Source organism: Bidens hawaiensis, unplaced genomic scaffold (assembly GCF_021521415.1).
Source record: "Bidens hawaiensis isolate Kalapana, Puna unplaced genomic scaffold, B.hawaiensis_p1.1 tig00053378_1, whole genome shotgun sequence".
Lineage (NCBI taxonomy): Eukaryota > Viridiplantae > Streptophyta > Magnoliopsida > Asterales > Asteraceae > Bidens > Bidens hawaiensis.
Genome location: NW_027506259.1, coordinates 10754 through 30482, shown reverse-complemented (window position 1 = coordinate 30482; position 19729 = coordinate 10754). Strand labels below are relative to the sequence as shown.

At 41.9% G+C, this 19729-nt stretch overlaps 1 protein-coding gene across 1 annotated transcript; it reads right to left on the bottom strand.

The window, feature by feature from the left end:
- Nucleotides 1-558: 558 nt before the first annotated feature.
- LOC143617269 (putative receptor-like protein kinase At1g11050) lies at nucleotides 559-2017 on the bottom strand. Its single transcript, XM_077089886.1, has one exon. The coding sequence runs from the start codon at nucleotides 1490-1492 to the stop codon at nucleotides 740-742; it is 753 nt and encodes a 250-aa protein (XP_076946001.1). The 5' UTR covers nucleotides 1493-2017; the 3' UTR covers nucleotides 559-739.
- Between the last annotated feature and the right edge of the window lie 17712 nt (nucleotides 2018-19729).

The window sequence follows — 19729 nt, the reverse complement described above, 5'->3', positions numbered from 1 at the left end:
TATAGGTAACACTCACATCAAAGGTATATGAGTTTGTCTACAAGAATTAATATAAATGAAAAAAAAAACGCACATGTGATCATGAATTTTTGTAAAGGCTTACATATGATATACAAAGGGTGAATTAATATTTGAGGTGTAAAAGTGTACTTATCTAGCTTTATTAATGGGAAAAAATATTCATATCCTACTTGACTAACACTTAAAAGCTTTCTTTTACAGAAACACCAAAACAAGCAGCAAATGCAGTAGGCTAAGGGGGGATTTTTTAAAACGGATGAAGAAAGCCTATCACAAAGGGAGGCTTTTGTAACTACTAAATAGCAAACGACAATCTTTTGATGTCTGAACATTGTAATAGACATGTCATAGTAGTGCAAAAATAACAATAGACATGTCATAATAGTGCAAATATCATTTGATATTCACGTGATCTCTATGGTGGTTAATGTTTTGCACATATGCGAGTATGTTACACGTGCACAAGACAAATAAATTGATGAAAATGGAATTGCATAACCACCAAGAACCGAAAGGCTATCCCCACATACTCCATCATACCAAAATCCAAACTCCTTTGATACACTAAACTACAAAATATCATATTGTTTTGAAATTAATTACAATATACCCTATTTACAAGTCTTGAATCGTTTCCATAGCCATTTATAGCTACCAAAAGAACAAAACATTTAACAAATTACAATATTCTATGTCCTAAAAACATTTCTTGATTCACCTACCTAAGCATGTCATTGGCTTGCAATTGCAACCCACTCAACACTAGCGAAATACTAGCAGTACTACCATCTCCGGAAAATGTAGGGTGGCTGAGAGGTGTCGGCCTATCGGGAATCGCAGGCACCTCAATATCACCTTCCAACATCTTCAATGCATCCATAATTGTAGGCCTTAAAGCCACCATCACATGAGCACACAATATCCCCACAAGCACAAATCTTTCTATTATCCCTTTAGGGTTCACACCCTCATTACTCACACCATGTTCCAACAAACATGGATCCAAAACTTGCCCCATTTTCCCTTCTTTTATAAGTGACCACGCCCAGTCGGTTATCAAGAACCCGCGAGGGGGGTCAGTGCTTGCCAAGTCAAGCGCTTTCCTCCCACACATAATCTCCAGAATCACAACTCCAAAACTATAAACGTCACTTTTTTCAGTCAGCTGACCGTAAAGAGCATACTCTGGAGCTAAATACCCGTGGGTCCTAGCTACTCTAGTAGTGAGATGAGATTGACCTTCTCTACTTTGTTTAGCTAACCCGAAATCCACCACTCTAGCTCTCATACTTGCGTCTAGAAGTATATTTGTAGCCTTGATATCTCTGTGATAAATAGCCGGTTTGACTCCATAGTGAAGATAAGCTAAACCCTTTGCTACATCCAATATTATGTTCTTTCTTTGAGGCCATGTTAATGGCGGTTTCCGACTCGTTGGAAACAAATGATCATCAAGATTCCCATTCGACATGTACTCATAAACAAGGTACCGTAGATCATCCCGTCTCTCGTAACCATCTTCTTCACCATGAATGCAACATCCGGTTCACGGGAGAAGATTTCTATGCCTCAAATTACTAATAATTTCAACCTCATTACAAAACTCGTCGTTCCCCTCGAAATCCGATTCTATTATCTGTTTAACCGCAACAACCGACCCGTCGGGTAACACGCCCTTGTAAACCACCCCGAACCCGCCTCTACCTATGAAATTCTTTTGTGAGAAGTTATCGGTTGCCTTTTCGAGCTCATGAAACTTGAACCAAATAGAGCCCGTATTGGGCCGCCTTCTGACACGGCCAGATTCGAATTCATCCATCCTTTCTTGCTTCCGCTTTCTATCCCACCAAAAGTATAATCCCAGAAAACTGGAGGTTAAAACAACAGCCACAAGACCTCCGACTAATCCAAATATCAAACGCAGGTGATTATTCTTATGGGTTTTGGGTAAAATGTTGATTCCGAAAGTACATGAAACCGCCCCGTTACTTTCGGGCCTGAAGAAACACTAATCGACCCCTGGCAGATTACGGATAATCTGGGGGTTAAGTAGATGTTTCCCACGAGGGGTTAGATCCGGCAAAGATGGTTCTTCTGATAACCTGCAAAACAGACACCGTGAGCTCGTCACTGAGAAGGGGGGGGGGTACCTCCTTGTGACCACCCTCCAGCGTGAGAGTCAGACTAGATTGCTCTTGAATTTAAGTGTATATTAAGAGAATGACTAGAGCAGATATCAGGTATAAGATATAAAATAAGATGAGATAAGATGATATACCATTCCAAGGTGTTGGAGTATTTATAGCCGAAGGTAGGTTTCCAAGAAGGTACAGCCGGCTGAATAGTGTTCCTGTTCTTCCAACTGTGGGCTACGCACATGCCATGCTGGTAGTTGGTGGGTAGGCAGCGGCTGATAGTGACCAGGCCGGCTGTGTACTATTCCTTTTCCACCAACTGCAGGCTATGCACGTCCTCCGACATGTTGGTGAGTAGGCAGCGGCTAATAGTGATACAGTACAAGAGCGTGCTGCTCTTCATACTGTTGTCAGTGAGCTGTCGTATCCTTGGTCAGATCTTTTGTCCATACCTCGTTAGGTACAGTACAAAAGATCCTCCAGTATCGTACGGACTGGCTCATTTGGGCGGGAGTTCTCCCGGCTTTGTACGGGAGAGTTCCCGGCTTTGCTCATTCCTTCTTCAGGTGACATTACTGAATTATTATGAGAGCTAAGTGCCTTGTGCGTGTAGCTTTGCTGCGCAGGTAGCCTTCCCTGATGGCTTGTATCCGCAGCTGCGGGAACAGGCAGAGTACACCATTGGGAGGCTTTTCCTGCGGGAACAGCATGCGTACTGCGCGTAAGGACGTCACGTCTCTGAGCATGGTGGGTCCTGCGGATCCAGTTGGTCTTTGCGTAGACGTCCCTTTTAAGTCTTGCGGGTTCAACCGCGCAGACATCCGTTAAGGAGTCTTGCGGGTTCAACTGCGCAGACGTCCCTTTTCAAGGTGAGTCTTGCGGGTTCAACTGGGCTCTGCTGGGACCTACCTCTTCAAGTCCCCCCAGTCCAATGTTCTTCTCATGAATTGTTAATGTGGTGAACTTTTGAACTTAAACAAGGGGTTTTGAAAAGGTTTTCGTTTTAAGGTTTTCCATGGGGATTCTTCCCGAGGAAGTCCTAATGTCACGTGCAGAAATTCCCGACTTTTTTGCTTGATCTTTGGGTGTGATGCGGGTAGGTCTGTAACCTCCTCGCAAGTCAGGAGCTTTGAGTTCCACTTGTGTAGATTCTCCATGAGGTTTTGGTAGTTTTGAACATAGTGATCAATTATGTTTAAACAACCAATTCCATCTTGGAGGTTCAAACAATCTAGTTCTCGACGTTCCCGCTATGCGGGGATGTTATTCACGTTTCCGCAAGCACTGCCCAGAAGATCCTTGGTTTCAATTCCCTGCGGAGTGCTAGGTATGTGAAGGGTTTCGCCTTGACACTGTACCCGCATTTGTCTTATAGTTACTTTACTTCCAAGGTATTCCTGGCTTCAATTCCCTGCGGGTGCTAAGTATGTGAAGGGTTTTGCCTTGAGACTGTACTCGCACCTGTCTTATAGTTTCTTGGTTGCCAAGGTAAGGGGTATTTTCCCGCTTACTTTTGAATCTTTTTGAAATTCGAAGAGTTGGTGAAAGGATAAGAACAGTCCAAACTGTTGAAACGTCGTCCGACGGTTTCTTCTGACAGTGTCAGGAAGTGCAGGAAGTTATGGCGACGTGACAGTATATGGTCATTCCAGGCGCTTTTTTAGGCGCGTGGGCGCGATTTATCAGGCGCGTGGCCGCGAAATTAATGGCACGCGTCCTTTCAACAGCTGTTGCCAGCTTGCTCTTTGCCACGTGTCATAGTTTCATTGCACCTGCGATTTCTCTCTCTTCCGCATTAAATTCATCGCATTAATTGCGATGAGTATATAAAGGGGGAGGGGGTCCTTTGTAATCCACACTTTCACTTCTATCTTCTCCTTCTAAGCGATTTCCGGCGAATATTCTTTGAAATCGTTGCCTTTCTTCCAGAATGTCTTCTTTTGCCGAGGAGTCTGACGTGTTCGTCGAGAATCCGTCGTCCACTTCCGATAAGGATGACAAGAGCACTGTTGGCGAGTGCCAGTGCGCTCTTCCTGCTGAGCTTTTTCAGTACATCGTCCGGAAGTTCATGCTCGAGCCGTTCGAGCCTGAGTTTCCGGAACCACACCAGACGGTGTACGATGCCCCCAAGGGCAAAATAGGGGTGTATGCTGCATTCTTCGTTTATGGGAATCTCAGGTTCCCATTGACGAAGTTTGTATACCGTGTCTTGGAGAGGCACGGTGTGCATCTGACGGAGGTACACCCGATGGCGATCGCCAAGATCCGCCACTTTGAGTGGGTGTGCCTCATTCTGGGCGTGGAGCCCCATGTAGATCGGTTGATGACCTTCTACTCCTGGAGGTGTATCCAGGGGTGGTATACCTTGGTCAATCGGATCAAGGGGTTGAAGATCTGCGCTACCGAGCGCAGTCTTTGGGCGTGGAAGCGGAATTTTTCTATATTTCCGCTCGCGTCGTCCCCCTTGCGATGACCTTTAAGAATGGGAGAGCACTCCCCGCCCTTCACGCCCTTAACCACCAGGAGGCGGAGTGGTTCGCCAAGATCTCCCGGATCCAGACTCCGGTGTACCGCTTTGCGGAGTCTGGGATGGTGATGCTTGGGATGAGCCGGGTGTGGAAGGAGGCGTCGCAGGTTCCCATCGTCCTTGAATACGGTTTGAACTCTGTCGCTTATGGTATGCTCTGTCTTCTTTGTTGATATAGGTTTTTCTTCTAACTGTTTGTTTTTTTATATCAGAGGGGAATGACTTGTAGTCGCTCCTGCAGCCGAGGGAGGCTGATGGTCCCGCTCGGATGGGTACTCGTGCTCTCGATGAGAACGAGTTGCCCATCTTGGAGCAAACGAGGGATCGGTTTGTGGAGGTCTACCCGCCAGGCCAACCTATTCTGAGCGCCACGCGGCCAGGTAAGGAGTTATTCAACCCTCGACCTCTCAATGCTGAAACCTCTGCTGGAATTCCTCTAATCTTGTCATCTTCTGATGAGGAATCCGCAGATGGTCCTCCGTTGGTGCGGAAAAAGAAGGCTGCGGCTGCCGGCGGGAAGGGGAAGGCGAAGGTAGCCTCTACTGCCGATCCGGTGAATCGGTCTGATTCAGAGACCGAAAGCGAGGAGGTGGCGGGGAACCCTGGTGGTGATAAGACCACTGCTCCGGAGGCTGAGACTGTCACCTCCGAGCAGCCCAGGACGACGGTGAGCGGCGTGAAGAGGCCGGCTCCATCGGGTTCGTCCCCGCCTGTTCGCACCTTTAGGCTCAAGAAAACCCGTAAGTACAAACTTCCTTTACTTTTAACTTCATATCTTTTCGCCATTATACTTATTATATATCGTCTTCGTGCAGGCGTGGATGCTACCGCATTCCAGGGTGGAGCGGGGAGGAGCACCTCCGGACCCATGACGGTAGGCTTGGTCAACCTACCTGAGGCGATGACCCAGGCGACTGCGCCTGCTTCAGTTGGTTCAGTTGCTCACCCAGTTGAGCCAACTGTTCCAACTGTGATGACCTCTCCGCCGGCTGTCAGTGCCATATTTACTGAATCTTTCACTGAGCCGGCGGTGACTATTTCTGCTGGCACCTCCGCAGCGGCGACCACGGTTGTGAGTTCACCTACGGTGAGTTCACCTCCGTTGGTTTCTACCGCGGCGGCCTCCACTATGCCTCCTCCGTCGTCGGCAACTACGGCCGATCCGTCAGGTATGTTTGGGGCTTCTCGCCAACCTCTGCCTCCTTCCCATCTGCCTGACCTCTTGGATGGATTTCCCTTGGGTTCAGGTGATGGGTTTGGCGGCTATCGGCCTGTTGTCGACCCTACAGGTGCGTAGGGTTCTTTTGACCTTTTTTTTTATATCATCTTTTCCTAACTGCTTTTTGTTTTTTGCAGTGTCGGATTCCAATGAAGTGTATGTTCCACGAATGGAACATCCGCCGAGGAACAACCCTTCGCACGCCTATGGAGTGCGTGGAGTGGGCTCGTCACGCAGCTCCCAGTGGTGCGTTGGGGAAAGCAATGGCTAGCTACCAGGAGGGTAGGCTAACCAATGAGCTTCGGATTCTCCTGGCCCGGATGCAGCCGCGCGTCGAGCTGCTTTGTCGTGAAAACGACAAGTTAAAAGCAGCTCGTATTCAAGAAGTAGCTCAGGCGCGGGCTGTCCGGGAGGAGAACAAGAGGCTTACCGCAGTGGCTGCGGAAAAGGAGAAGGCCTTCAAGGCCCTCGAGGTTGAAGTTCAGGCCCGGCTCGAGGCCCGTTCCAAGGCTGCCCAAGCTGTTAACGAACAGCTTCGGCTGGCTAAGGAAACTGCACGGAACGCAACAGAGAGGGCCACCAAGGCTGAAGCTGTTGCTGAGCCTCTACGCATTGAGAACGAGGTGCTTAAAGCCAAGCTAGAGAGGCTCCAGCAGGCTCATGATGCCTTGGCTATGGAAGACGCCAAGAAGCTCCAAGAGATCTTGGACCAGAGGGGCGTGCTTGACAATACTGAGCGGAAGCTAAAGGGCGTTGAAGAGGCTGCTGCTAAGGAAGTGTTGCTCGCCAACCTAAACAAAAGTGAAGCCGAACGCGACCGTAACGAAGCTCAAGCCGCCCTCCAGGAGGCTCTGGTTGCCAAGGAATGGCTTCTTCGAGAAGCGTTGTCTCAGGTATGTTTAATTTCATAATATCTTTATGCTTTTCTTTGTACATAGAAAAGGTTTTGATACTTGTATTTTTTCTTGTAGGTTGTGCATCGAGTCTTCACGGACACATCATACGACGATGCCATGAGCGCAGCCCTCAACGCTTCTCATGAGGATGGGGAAAAGGCCGGCTTCCTGCTTGGTCTAGGGTTCGTTGAGAAAGGCATCCCGCCTTCCAACTTCCCTTTATTTGATGTGGATACTGAAGCTTTATATGACCAAGCAGTGAACCAGTATGCCGCCTTCCCGCATCCGGTGGTGGAGAAGGTGAACGAAGTTGCTGCTGCTGATGATGGGCTAGCCATTCTAAAGACCTTCCTTGAACCGCCACAGCCAACTGATGGTGCGGGTACAAGTGGGTTTGGGGGGAGTGGTCCTGAAGCTTGAACCTTAAGATCCCTTCCCACTGTTAGGCTAGGTTTACATTGTATAGATTTTTATTCTTGTAGGCGGGTAGTTACCCGGCCATTCTTGTAATACTTGAATTATTATGAAATATAAATCTTTTTTCACTGGATGACTTGCTCATGCATTCTTTAGTTTAAATTAGCAACTTTCCAAGTGTTTAGAATATGTTAACCTTTGAACGTGGTAGATAATAGGTTGAAGTTTTGCTTCCTCCTTCGTGATTGTGCGGGTAAGACCGTCACTTGCACTTAGTAGGATGGCTAAACTTTACCTATATCTGACCTGCGTGGAGGTTTTCCTCATCTTTTCGCTAGAAATTTTCTAAGGGTTTAGAATAAGTTAACCTTTGAACGTGGTACATAATAGGTTGAAGTTTTGCTTCCTCCTTCGTGATTGTGCGGGTAAAACCGTCACTTGCACTTGGTAGGATGGCTAAACTTCACCTATATCTGACCTGCGTGGAGTTTTTCCTCATCCTTCCGTTAGGAATTTTTTAAGTATTTTGAATAGGTTAACCGTTCGACGCGTGGTTGTCAATAGGTTAGTGTTCAGTTTCCTCTATCATGATTGTGCGGGTAGGACCGTCACATTCATTTAGTGGGATCACCAAACTTTACCTATGACTGACCTGCGTGAAGGTCTGCCGTTTTTTGTGTTTATGCGGGTTTTGCCGCCTTCCACAAGCAACGACTTCCCCACTTATGTATGCGGTGAAGACCGGCATATCAGTGTGGAAAGTTTATAAGTATAAATGTAAGATTATCATCATCAATGTTCTAAGGTGAATCATTTCCATTAGAAGTGGTTCTGGGCCTTTTCTTTACAAGTTTGGAATTGATCTACATGCAAACTGTGTAATTGAGCTCCCTTCCATGTTGTTCGGATGGGAGTGCCATCGAGCCGATATGCACCTGGTTCGGGATCTCGTTGTTTACGCAGTATGTAGTCTCCAACATTGAAGCTGCAATTTTATTCGTGTTTTCCCTAACTAGGGTTCTACACGCATCAGCCTGCTCAGCGTTCGTTACGCCACGAGGTGAGCGAGCGTCCCATCTCTGACAAATGCTTCGATGATGTCCTTCACGTCTGTGCATTCTTCAGTGTTGTGGCCTTTTGTCCTGTGAAAGTCACAGTATTTGCTCTGATCAGCATTGTGACGATGTCGGATTATTGGAGCCTTTGGCCATGGGAGCTCCTCAGTGGCGAATATCTCGGTGACGCTTTTGGTGAGTGGCGTCCATCTGGAGTTCTGGTTCGACTGTACGTTATCCCTTCCGCCTAACCGATGTTGCAAGCCGGATGAGGTGTCAAAGTTTACCCTTGACTGCCAAATGCCTAGCTTCCTCTTTGTGTTTAGTCGGGCGGTAAGGACGTTGTCTTCTCTTGTTTTCTGGGTGTAGAGGTTTGTGCTCTGGGGGAGATCTCTACCCAGTTGCTTCTCCATTTCCGCAAAGCGTTTAGCTGCTGTCATGATGGCATCCCATGTGGATGGCATGCCATCTTTACCCGTTAAGGTGCGGATGAGCTCTGGGTCATTCGCGCCCTGGATGAAAGCAGCGCGAACAAGATCTTCGCTAATATTACCCAGACTTAGCTTCTTTGAGTTGAAGCGAGTGATGAAGTCTGGCAAAGATTCATCTTCCTCTCGCATGCAATTGAGGATTGTCCATTGCTCTTCGGTATACTTTCTTTGTTGGCTGAAGTGTTGGCTAAACTTCTGCTGGAAGTCTGCCCAATCTTAAATGTGGTGGACCGGTAGACGATCGAACCACGCTCTAGCTGCCCCAACAAGCGTCATTTGGAACATGTAACACCACGTAGGTTCCGTCCAACTACTGACGGTTGCCCCCGCAATGAACCTGTTCAAATGATCGTCTGGATCAGATATACCATCGTAAGTGCCGATGTTGGACATCTGTTTGGCACTTTTCGGGGCGATTGCTTCCGCAATGTCCCTTGCAAATTTGGACGTTCCCGCCTTTGCAGCAGTTGGTGTAAATGTTTTGGAGAAGTCACGTGGGTTTCCACCCGCGTTTTTTGGTTTGAAGGTTTCTCCAAAATGCTTCTCGGTTGGGAGTCCGTTTCCTTACGCTTTCCTTTCGCCCTATGACGAGGGTTTGCGTCACTATCGGATTCCTCCGAATCATCGTCCGAGTACTCTACGAATTCATCAGCCTGTTGGAGTGGACGTAAGCGTTCATCCAACTCAGCTTGGAATTCTTTTTGACGTGCTTCCGCCCACGCTTTAACTTCATCGAGTGTTTGGCGGGGGAGCCTCGTTCGCTGTCTCTCTAACTGGGTATCGGTGAATCCCAGTGAGCGATTATTTACTGCACTTGCCCCAACTCGGGTAACTGGGGTAGTGTTCGTAAAATTTACTGCACTTGCCCCGGCTTGGGTAACCGGGGTAGTGTTCGTAAAAACTGTGTAGTCGCCGGTATTCCCCCCAGTAGCTGGGGTTGTGGTTACCGGGGTTACTTTAACCATCTTTCCAGAAGTTTGAAAAAAAACTGAAAAAAGAATAAGTTCTAGCTTTTATGCACGGATGGCGCCAATGAAGAAACACTAATCGACCCCGGGCAGATTACGGATAATCTGGGGGTTAAATAGATGTTTCCCACGAGGGGTTAGATCCGGCAAAGATGGTTCTTCTGATAACCTGCAAAACAGACACCGTGAGCTCGTCACTGAGATTGGGGGGGTACCACCTTGTGACCACCCTCCGGCGTGAGAATCAGACTAGATTGCTCTTGAATATAAGTGTATATTAAGAGAATGACTAGAGCAGATATCAGGTATAAGATATAAGATAAGATGAGATAAGATGATATACCATTCCAAGGTGTTGGAGTATTTATAGCCGAATGTAGGTTTCCAAGAAGGTACAGCCGGCTGAATAGTGTTCCTGTTCTGCCAACTGTGGGCTACGCACATGCCATGCTGGTAGTTGGTGGGTAGGCAGCGGCTGATAGTGACCAGGCCGGCTGTGTACTATTCCTGTTCCACCAACTGCAGGCTATGCACGTCCTCCGACAGGTTGGTGAGTAGGCAGCGGCTAATAGTGATACAGTACAAGAGCGTGCTGCTCTTCATACTGTTGCCAGTGAGCTGTCGTATCCTTGGTCAGATCTTTTGTCCATACCTCGTCAGGTACAGTACAAAAGATCCTCCAGTATCGTACGGACTGGCTCATTTGGGCGGGAGTTCTCCCGGCTTTGTACGGGAGAGTTCCCGGCTTTGCTCATTCCTTCTTCAGGTGACATTACTGAATTATTATGAGAGCTAAGTGCCTTGTGCGTGTAGCTTTGCTGCGCAGGTAGCCTTCCCTGATGGCTTGTATCCGCAGCTGCGGGAACAGGCAGAGTACACCATTGGGAGGCTTTTCCTGCGGGAACAGCTTGCGTACTGCGCGTAAGGACGTCACGTCTCTGAGCATGGTGGGTCCTGCGGATCCGGTTGGTCTTTGCGTAGATGTCCCTTTTAAGTCTTGCGGGTTCAACCGCGCAGACATCCGTTAAGGAGTCTTGCGGGTTCAACTGCGCAGACGTCCATTTTCAAGGTGAGTCTTGCGGGTTCAACTGGGCTCTGCTGGGACCTACCTCTTCAGGGCCCGAATTGATTGGCAATCCCGGCAGCATAAAGAACAGCAAAGTAAAAACAATTATTCGAATGCGAAGCGTTACCGTCTATAGGATACTTTGGTGGCTGTGGTGGATTATTAAGGATAGATCGTAGAAAAATGTCAATCATCGGAGTAAGTGGTGATGTTGATGTTCCTAATACGATAAAACCATAACCACTCAATCCACAAATGTACGTTGTTAAATATATGTTAGCCGGTTCATTAAGTCAATGTGTAATAAAACTCTTGCTTGCATTATGTGTTAGCCATCTCCACTTTGGTGGGACGGTAAAGGCTTTAATGATAAGATAGTATTGAAAAATCCTAATTCGAATGCAAAGTAAAAACAAGTAAAAACAATTATTCGAATGCCATCTCCACTTTGGTGGGATGGTAAAGGCTTAGGCCTTTGGGTGAGAGGTCCAGGGTTCGATCCCTGGCAATGGCGGTTTATTGTAAATAGTAGGAGGCAAGCTTAAACATTCAAAAAAAAAAAAAAAATTATGTGTTAGCCGGCTTAGATTATTATTATTATTATTATTATTATTATTATTATTATTATTATTATTATTATTATTATTATTATTATTTAACTGCAACTTTCTATACCCACCAAAGCTAAAACCCCTCTTACCCTATCTTAGAGATGAGCGTGGGACAATACCTGTATCCGTACCCAACTGTACTCGTACAAAAAACCACTAAAAACACGTATCAATACCCGTACTAAATTTTTTGGTATTGTACGGGTATGGGTATTGGTACGGGTATTTCGATACAGTACCCGTTTTTGTACCACTTTGCTTTTTTATTTCCAAATCTTCGACGATTTTGAAACCGATACCGATGCGAGTAACAAACAACCTGAATTAGGTCGGGTATCAGTACTTTCACAGGTATGTGATGGGTACCAAATTAGTACATGTACCAAACTAGTCGTAGATTTAATGATAAGATAGTATTGAAGAATCCTAATTCGGTCACCGAATTTAAGTGATTTGTTTGTTAGTTCGAGTTTATGATGTTCTTTTATTTAATTTTGAAGAAACGTTTGTAACTTGTTCAATAATAACATGGTTGAAGAATTTATTTTATATATTAAATATGAAGAATCCAAATTAAACCTTTAGATACTCCAAACATGTACAAAATACCAAATGTACATGTACCATACTCGTACCGGTACCCGATTGCACCTTTACCAAAGTTCAACAAAAATGAGTACCAATACCCGTACCGATAAGCTAAATCGGTACGGGTATATATACGTGTACGGGTACGAGTACGGATATTTGGGACAAAATTCTCATCTCTACGCTATGTTCCCGAGTTTTATTTAAAGAGAGATGAGAAAGTAACCGGAAAGAGGATAGAAAAGAAGGAAAAGAAAAGAAAAACATATGGTTTTATTACGTGTTCCCGAGTTAAATGAAAAGAAAAGGAAAAGAAAGAAAAATTAAACATTTTATGTGTTCTCGAGTGGGGAGGAAATGAAAGAACGTTACATTTTTACTATTATACCCTTTTATCTACAAATTATATAATAACATAATTTGTTAAACTATACTATTTCAGTAATAATAGATTAATTCAAGAACGAAGTACCTTATTTCAGTCATCATTGTTGGAATCATCCAACAGATTAAGTAGTTCAATATAGTTCTTTGGACCTCCCTATCACCACTTCACTGCAAATAAACGCAAAATATTTTCTCTAACCACGTGTGACAAATACAATAGCTTTATGATAATTTTATGCGTATTTCAAATGAAAATATACACATTTTAATACCTATCAAACCGCTTTGTACCAATAGCATCAATTTCTTCAATGAAATTGATGCAAGGTGATTTCCCTTATGCAAGTTAAAACGCATCACGAACAAGTTTTTCACCATCACCAATAAACATCTACACACATGCCCACAATTAATATATATTAGTGAACTATTAGCAATAATATTTACTAAAAAAACAAGATAAAAAGATACCTGAACAAGTTGGGGGCTGGCTAGCAACAAAAAAGTGGTCAACAAGACCAACCACATGTATGAAAATTGTCTGCAAATGCTACTAAAATGTTAGATGTTGGTGATCACAATATGTTGCAATATTGACCTGTTTGCTACAGAGTAGAATTGAAAACAACTCAAATAGATCAAATCAAAGATTTTAGTTAAAAAGAAAAATAAGTCAAAATTAGTTGATCAATAAGTATGTTTAATAAACGAGCCCGAGCTTCACTTATCGAGCTCGAGCCGGCTCGCAAGCCTAAATGAGCTTGTCATTTATATAGTTAAAAGTAAATGAACTGAAGAAAGTGTACCAACAACATTTGTGCAGGTTCATAGTTCAGCACGCACTTGTCTTTCTCTAGAAGGTTTGCATAAAAAATTATCCGTAGGCAACGAGTAAACACATGACACCTTTGACTCGTTATCAAAAATGCCTAAACCAATCACTTCAATACATGAAATAATTTTGATATTTAAAGGACAAATACTACCCTGATAAAAAATTGACCAGCGGGTACTGCACCTTTAAAGCTGCCAAGGTTCCAAAAATGCCCTTGGTAAAAAATGAGAAAATTTAAACCCGTAACTGATTTGTATGCCCATTTTTCAGCCACTAAATTGACCCGTTAAAAATAGCTATTTTTCCAGACCATGAAACCGTGAATATAACCTAATTCAAAACAGTTTGACTCGTTTTGACAAAACAAATACGTCATGAATTAGCCAATCACAGCAGCATACGTAGGTTAAAACAAACAAGCTAAACACAATATGATTATGTAGTAACTTAATCAGATTTGGGTAGTTTACCAAAATTCCCCAAGTGTAATATTTAAACTCATCCTGTTTTATGCAATTAGACCAAATTCTCTATATAAAAAGGATTGCAACAGAATCATACCAAAACCCAAAACCAAATGTAATTACCATAAAAAAACAATTCCAAGATCCATACACAAAATAGTTAAATACCCAACAAAGAAATAAAAGTCATTAACGTACGAAGTTACTAAAAAAGAAAAACTTCAACAAGAAAACCCATCATATCTCTTAGTAAACCCAACCGAATCTGAGGAGACAACTAAATAATGCCTTTGTGTCTGCTTGATTGGCCACCAAGTACCTTAAAGCACTCTGTATTTCATGGGATTCCAAACTATCGGCTCCAATGCATTGTAAAATTCTTCACCCGTGTACTCATGATGATAAACTCTTTCTAGTACTTTATTGCCTTGTAAAATAGCATTCGCCACACTGCCAACGCTATTCATAATCATAGTCGCTATATTTTCATTGTCTTGTTCAGCTTTCCTCTTTCTGCTCTTACATTTTTTTACACTTGAAGACTGCTCAGGTAGAGAAGACGCAAGGTTTACCACTTGAATATCATCATCAATATTGTATTCGCTTTCCAGTATTACATCATTTGCAGCACAAAAAGCATCCACTTCTTGAACTGTTTCTAAGTTAATGCTGCCATTCCTCAGGAATCGAGCATTTATCTCTTTAGCAGTTTCGGCTTGTGCACCGGATGCCCTGTCCTTTGCAAAAAGTTCAAGCATTTCATTGAAGTTTGATACTTTCTTCGTCTTCAATTCTTCAGCTTCAGGCTTTGACTATATAACAAAATCAAGATAATTAGTTTTATTAACGATAATCTAAATATTCATGTATATAACTAAAGTAAGGGTGGGTTTTTTTAACTTCACTCGAACATCGAACCGAGGTGAGCCGAGACCCGATATAGCCTCACCCAAAAACAACCAACCCGAAAGAGCGATAAACACGAACCCCGAGTTAACAATACTATACACAAACAATTACACTATTTTTATGGTTTTTTTTGTTATGGAATTCTACACCTAAACTCTATTGATGCAATTTTTAAATGATTGCTTTATTCTGAAAAAAAAAACAGAAATGATTACGGGCCAAATTCACCAATTTATTTTTAAAAAATAGCTAAAAAGACCAATACTTTTGTTTGTTATTTAACATATTATACAGATCTTGTTTAAATTGAAAATATATAAGTACTCATCTTCATGCTCAGTTAATAATGTATTGCGCCCCAACCCGAGAAAACCCACCCAAATAACCCATGAAACCGAATAAATAACCTGAAGAACACTCATAGAGTTAAAGATTACCTCTATTAATCTACCCCAGACTTCATCCTCTGCTTCAACTAATTGAGTAGTTGAATTCCATGAGAATCCACTCAATCACGTTCCACCAAACAAATCGTACCATTGAGAAAAATGGCCTTTCAACGTTTTTAATCGATTTTTCATATGTTTTTTTGGAGATATTCGTTTGAAACTTTGCGCTTAACTCTTCAGCCATATTTTCGTAAGCATTTGAGGTAAAAGTTCTATTAACCCTATTGTTGTTATCATTTTGCGTTATCATAACTTGTATGAATGCGTTATCCGTATTTTCCGTCCACTTTAGTGTTTCCTTCTTTCCAGTTGGTTCGTGTTTGCTCATCATAGCTATCTATATGGTAATATAAATATAATTCGACTATTTATATATGTAAATATTTGCTTATGCTAAATAAAATTAATATATGCACACACAAGTAATTAAGAAAGAACAAAATTACCAAATAATTGAAACCATAATAGTCAATACAAAATCAATACGAAATACTATAATGTACTATTGTTAAACTACTTTGACATATCTATTTCATCGTTTGGATTCATCATATAGTTAGTCCACATGTTACTTGCAATTGAGTTCCTTAGTTTTTTTGTATTCGGTAATTCCCTCACGTATGTTTCTTGTATTTTGACGATCTTCCTCTTGCGGTCCATCTAACACCTCTTGCATGACCTCATCTTCAAGATCTTTGTCACGGTCTTCCTCAAGTAAAAAATTGTGTAGAATACCACATGCCAAAAAGATATCAGACTGTGTTTCGCAAGAGTAAAATGGTTCTGTTGTACTTCTGATGATAGGAAACCTCTTTTTTAGGACACCAAATGCTCGTTCAATTGCGTTGCGTAACGATGCATGATGAAGGTTAAACAACCCCTTTACATTTTGAGGGGCACGAGCGGAGTACTCTTTCAAATGATACCTAACACCTCTATATGGTGTCATCAGGGTACTCGTATGAGGTAAACCCGCATCTACTAAACAATATATACCTATAAACAGGTTGTAATTAGTATTATAATAAACTATTACACATATATGTAAATTCAACTTTAGAAATTACCAGTGGGAATTACTAGTTTGTTATCTCTAGTAAATGTGTTCTTTATAATTCTAGAGTCTGATGTTGTACCCTCCCATCCAGTTAGCACGTATGTAAACTTCAAATCAAATGTACATGCAGCCAGTACATTTATAGTCGGGTATCCCTTACAACCACGATATCCAGGGGCATAATTAGTAGGCACTCTTACTCGGACGTGTGTTCCATTAATTGCACCGATGCAATCTTAAAAAAAAAGATAAAATCTCTTTTTTTTCTTTAATTTATTTTGGGACAATATCACCTTTAGGTTGTTGAATATATCGACCGTCTAATGATACTATCGCTTGCAAAACTCTATGGAGGCACCGACTGGTAGTTGATGCAGAACGACGGTATAGCCAAGAGGTAAACCGATTTCTCAAATCATTATCTACAATATGCAAAAAACTTGCAACTTTCTCTTCAACAAACATGCGTTGAGTAGGCCGAAGTCCACCATCATGCTTTAAGATGCTACACAATGTCATAAAAGCTCTCTCACTCATGCGGATAAGGTCACGAGATTTGCCACCGTTTAAAAGGTTGTGTAACATCTCTTCTCGTACATATCGTCGATGTACAATTTCATCTCTTGTAGGTAAATTAACGCGCTTCCTGGTTGGAAGTCTAAGTAGTGCAACCAGTGCCACCAATAAGCAAATCAGATGAGTAGTTGCAATTGTTGCACTCGCACAAGTTCAACTACCGTGCGCATCTGATTATCCATCTATAATAAATCAACATGGATGTGTGGACTATTAAATGACTTACCTACCATATACAAAGTATAAATATATGTAGCTGTAGTATGCATATTTTAGGCTCTTTAAACATTGTACTTGACTAATTTTTGCTAGTATGTTGATCTAAATGGACACTTAAGAACAAATGTTTCATAAAGTGTAGATTTCAAGTCCATCATTAAAACCGACCCTTCCTGCTCGTTTTGTAAATAATAAATACAAATTCTATAATTATTAACTTTAGTCGTCTGAGTTTCAACCTGAACTTATTTTAATAACTTCATATTTTTACCCAAACTGAAATGGTACTTATTTAAACAAATTGTTTCAACTCAAACTCATCTTGACCCTGCGCAGCCTAACCTGACATGTTAGTTTTTTCGGTTGTAAAACTGATCCTTAACCGGTCTCATAAATATGTAGGATCCTTTTCAATTAATATTATGGAATGTTCTGTCTTAAAAATTTATCTATTCTAAATGGCTTCAAATAGAGTATTATGATACAAAAGCATTAATGATTTTAGTATCATTGACTGCACATACAATCAGATATAAACAAATCCTATTAATACACAATAGCTAAATATAATCATTCTAACCTAGCTTTTATCTTCTTCTTCATTGTTTACCAATTCAAGTGTCTAATATAACAAATAACAAGCAAAATCATAACGAATATGCGTCAAATGATGAAAAAATAATAATTGTGTGTCTCTATATGTATAACTACTGATATCCAATAAATTTTTACAATGAATACCTGGTGTGAATTGACTTAGGGTTAAAAAAAACCCCAATATTAACATCAAATTACAGGTATTATTGTACAAATTAAAACGAAATTGATGCTGGTGTTACCTCAACCTCTGATGAGAAATTAACACAAGTGTCTTTAGTTCTCTGTTTCTTATTCTGGATGCTTGTAGAATTGTGAAAATTATGATTAAAGTGCTTGAAGATATGGCGGGTAGTAGGAGAAATTGCTGCCATGTTGATGATAGGGGTAAATATGGAATGCAAAAAATTGAATGTGGGCTTGATTCTTTCTTTCTCTCCAAATCATCCCAATTTGGAAGGAAATAAAATTAGTCTTTAAAATTTTCCCCTCTCCTTCATCTTCTCTTTTTTCTCTCCACTAAAAAATCTTTGGAACACAAACTTTTTCCACTTCCTTCCAAAATCTCTTCTTTCTCTCCATAACTGTATCTCTGGAACACAACGTTAATGAGAAGCTTGCAAGGGGTGGTAAACAAACAAAACATCAATAATTACAAAGCCAAACATTTCCATCTAGACCAATCTAAATTTATATTTTTCGACCTACTTTTTTATCCACGATTAACTTAGCGCCATGATGTCACCGAGAATGCCATTTATCTTAATGGGCTTGTTTTAAAAAATCACCTCGTTCCGATCTTTTCAAATACACCAACAAGCCACCATTATAATCGAACGCACCATTCGCCTCTTATTCTCCGTCTCCGGTACCTGTTGGACATAGCTAAAAATTTCTTGAATCGAAGATACGCCTAACGGCGGAATATTACACCATGAACTGATGCTACTCCACACAACCAAAGCAACATACAACCAAATAACAAACGGTCAATACACTCTGCCGACATCAAACAACATATGCAAACATTCGGGCCCAAAATTGCATTCCTTTTTACCAAGTTATCGCTCTTTAGAAGATGATTGAGTAAAGCCCGCCAAACTACCATATTAACCTTCATAGGAACCTGTTTATTCCAATCCAAAATACGCTCTTTAGGAGGGGAAAACGACTTATATAACAAATTCTTCATAGAAGAAACCGTGAAGCAATATACTACATCACCTTCCCAAACCCATGTGTCTTAATTTCCATTAAGTCTGATATCATACAATCTTCAAGTAATTCCATCAACTCGCAAACCACGACACCATATGTAGGCCGTGATTTCCATCACCCTTTTAATGAGACCGCTCCATCCGTGACCTCACAACGATCCGAAGTAAAACAAGATTTGACATTTTTCCAATGAGAAGAGATTAGGGAAAAGATCTTTTAGAGGCTCATTGTTAGCCATCTATCCAACCAGAATCTAAATTTAAGACCGTTTCCCACCTTCCTTTTTATCGCTTAGCCAACGAAAGTTGTGACTCCTCAATACTTTTCTCAATATTAATAATTTTTCCCCAAGGCTCGTTCAGTTTTTTGTTAAATTCAATAACTAGACAGGATCTCGGCATATACGTAAAGCCTTAATGACTCTCCTCCATAAACTGTCCTCTTCCACGTTATACCCCCACCACCATTTAGACAAAAGAGCAAGATTGGAATCTTTAAGAGATCGCAATCCCAACGCACCATCAACTTTGGGTTTTAAGACTTTGTTCCACGAGACCCAACATATCTTGTTATTATCTTCGTTCCCGCCCCATAAAAACCTTCTCCTTTTCCCTTCCAGCATCTCCAAAATTTTAACCGGATATGGAAAAATAGTTGCAAGGAAGAGTTTCAAGTACCGACTTTATTAAAGTAAATCAAGCTTGTAAGGCCCCGTTACCGGTGCTCTACTTGGATGTTGGATTTACTCAAAAACACAGTTCTAAATATCAAAGTTAATTAAAATCTTTTGCGGAATAATAATAAAATAGTCAACCATTCATTACAACATACGAAACTTGTCTTTTACAAACATAACATAGATAATTTAATAAAACATCACCGCAATTCTTCAGATCCCAGCCTCGTCAAGTCCTGCCATGTGTCCCCCTCAGGCTAGCTGCTTTACTCTATTCGCCTGCGTGCATACTAAAAGGCTGCTACGTTGAGTGAGGTCTAGTTAATCAAACATCATACAGTACATTCA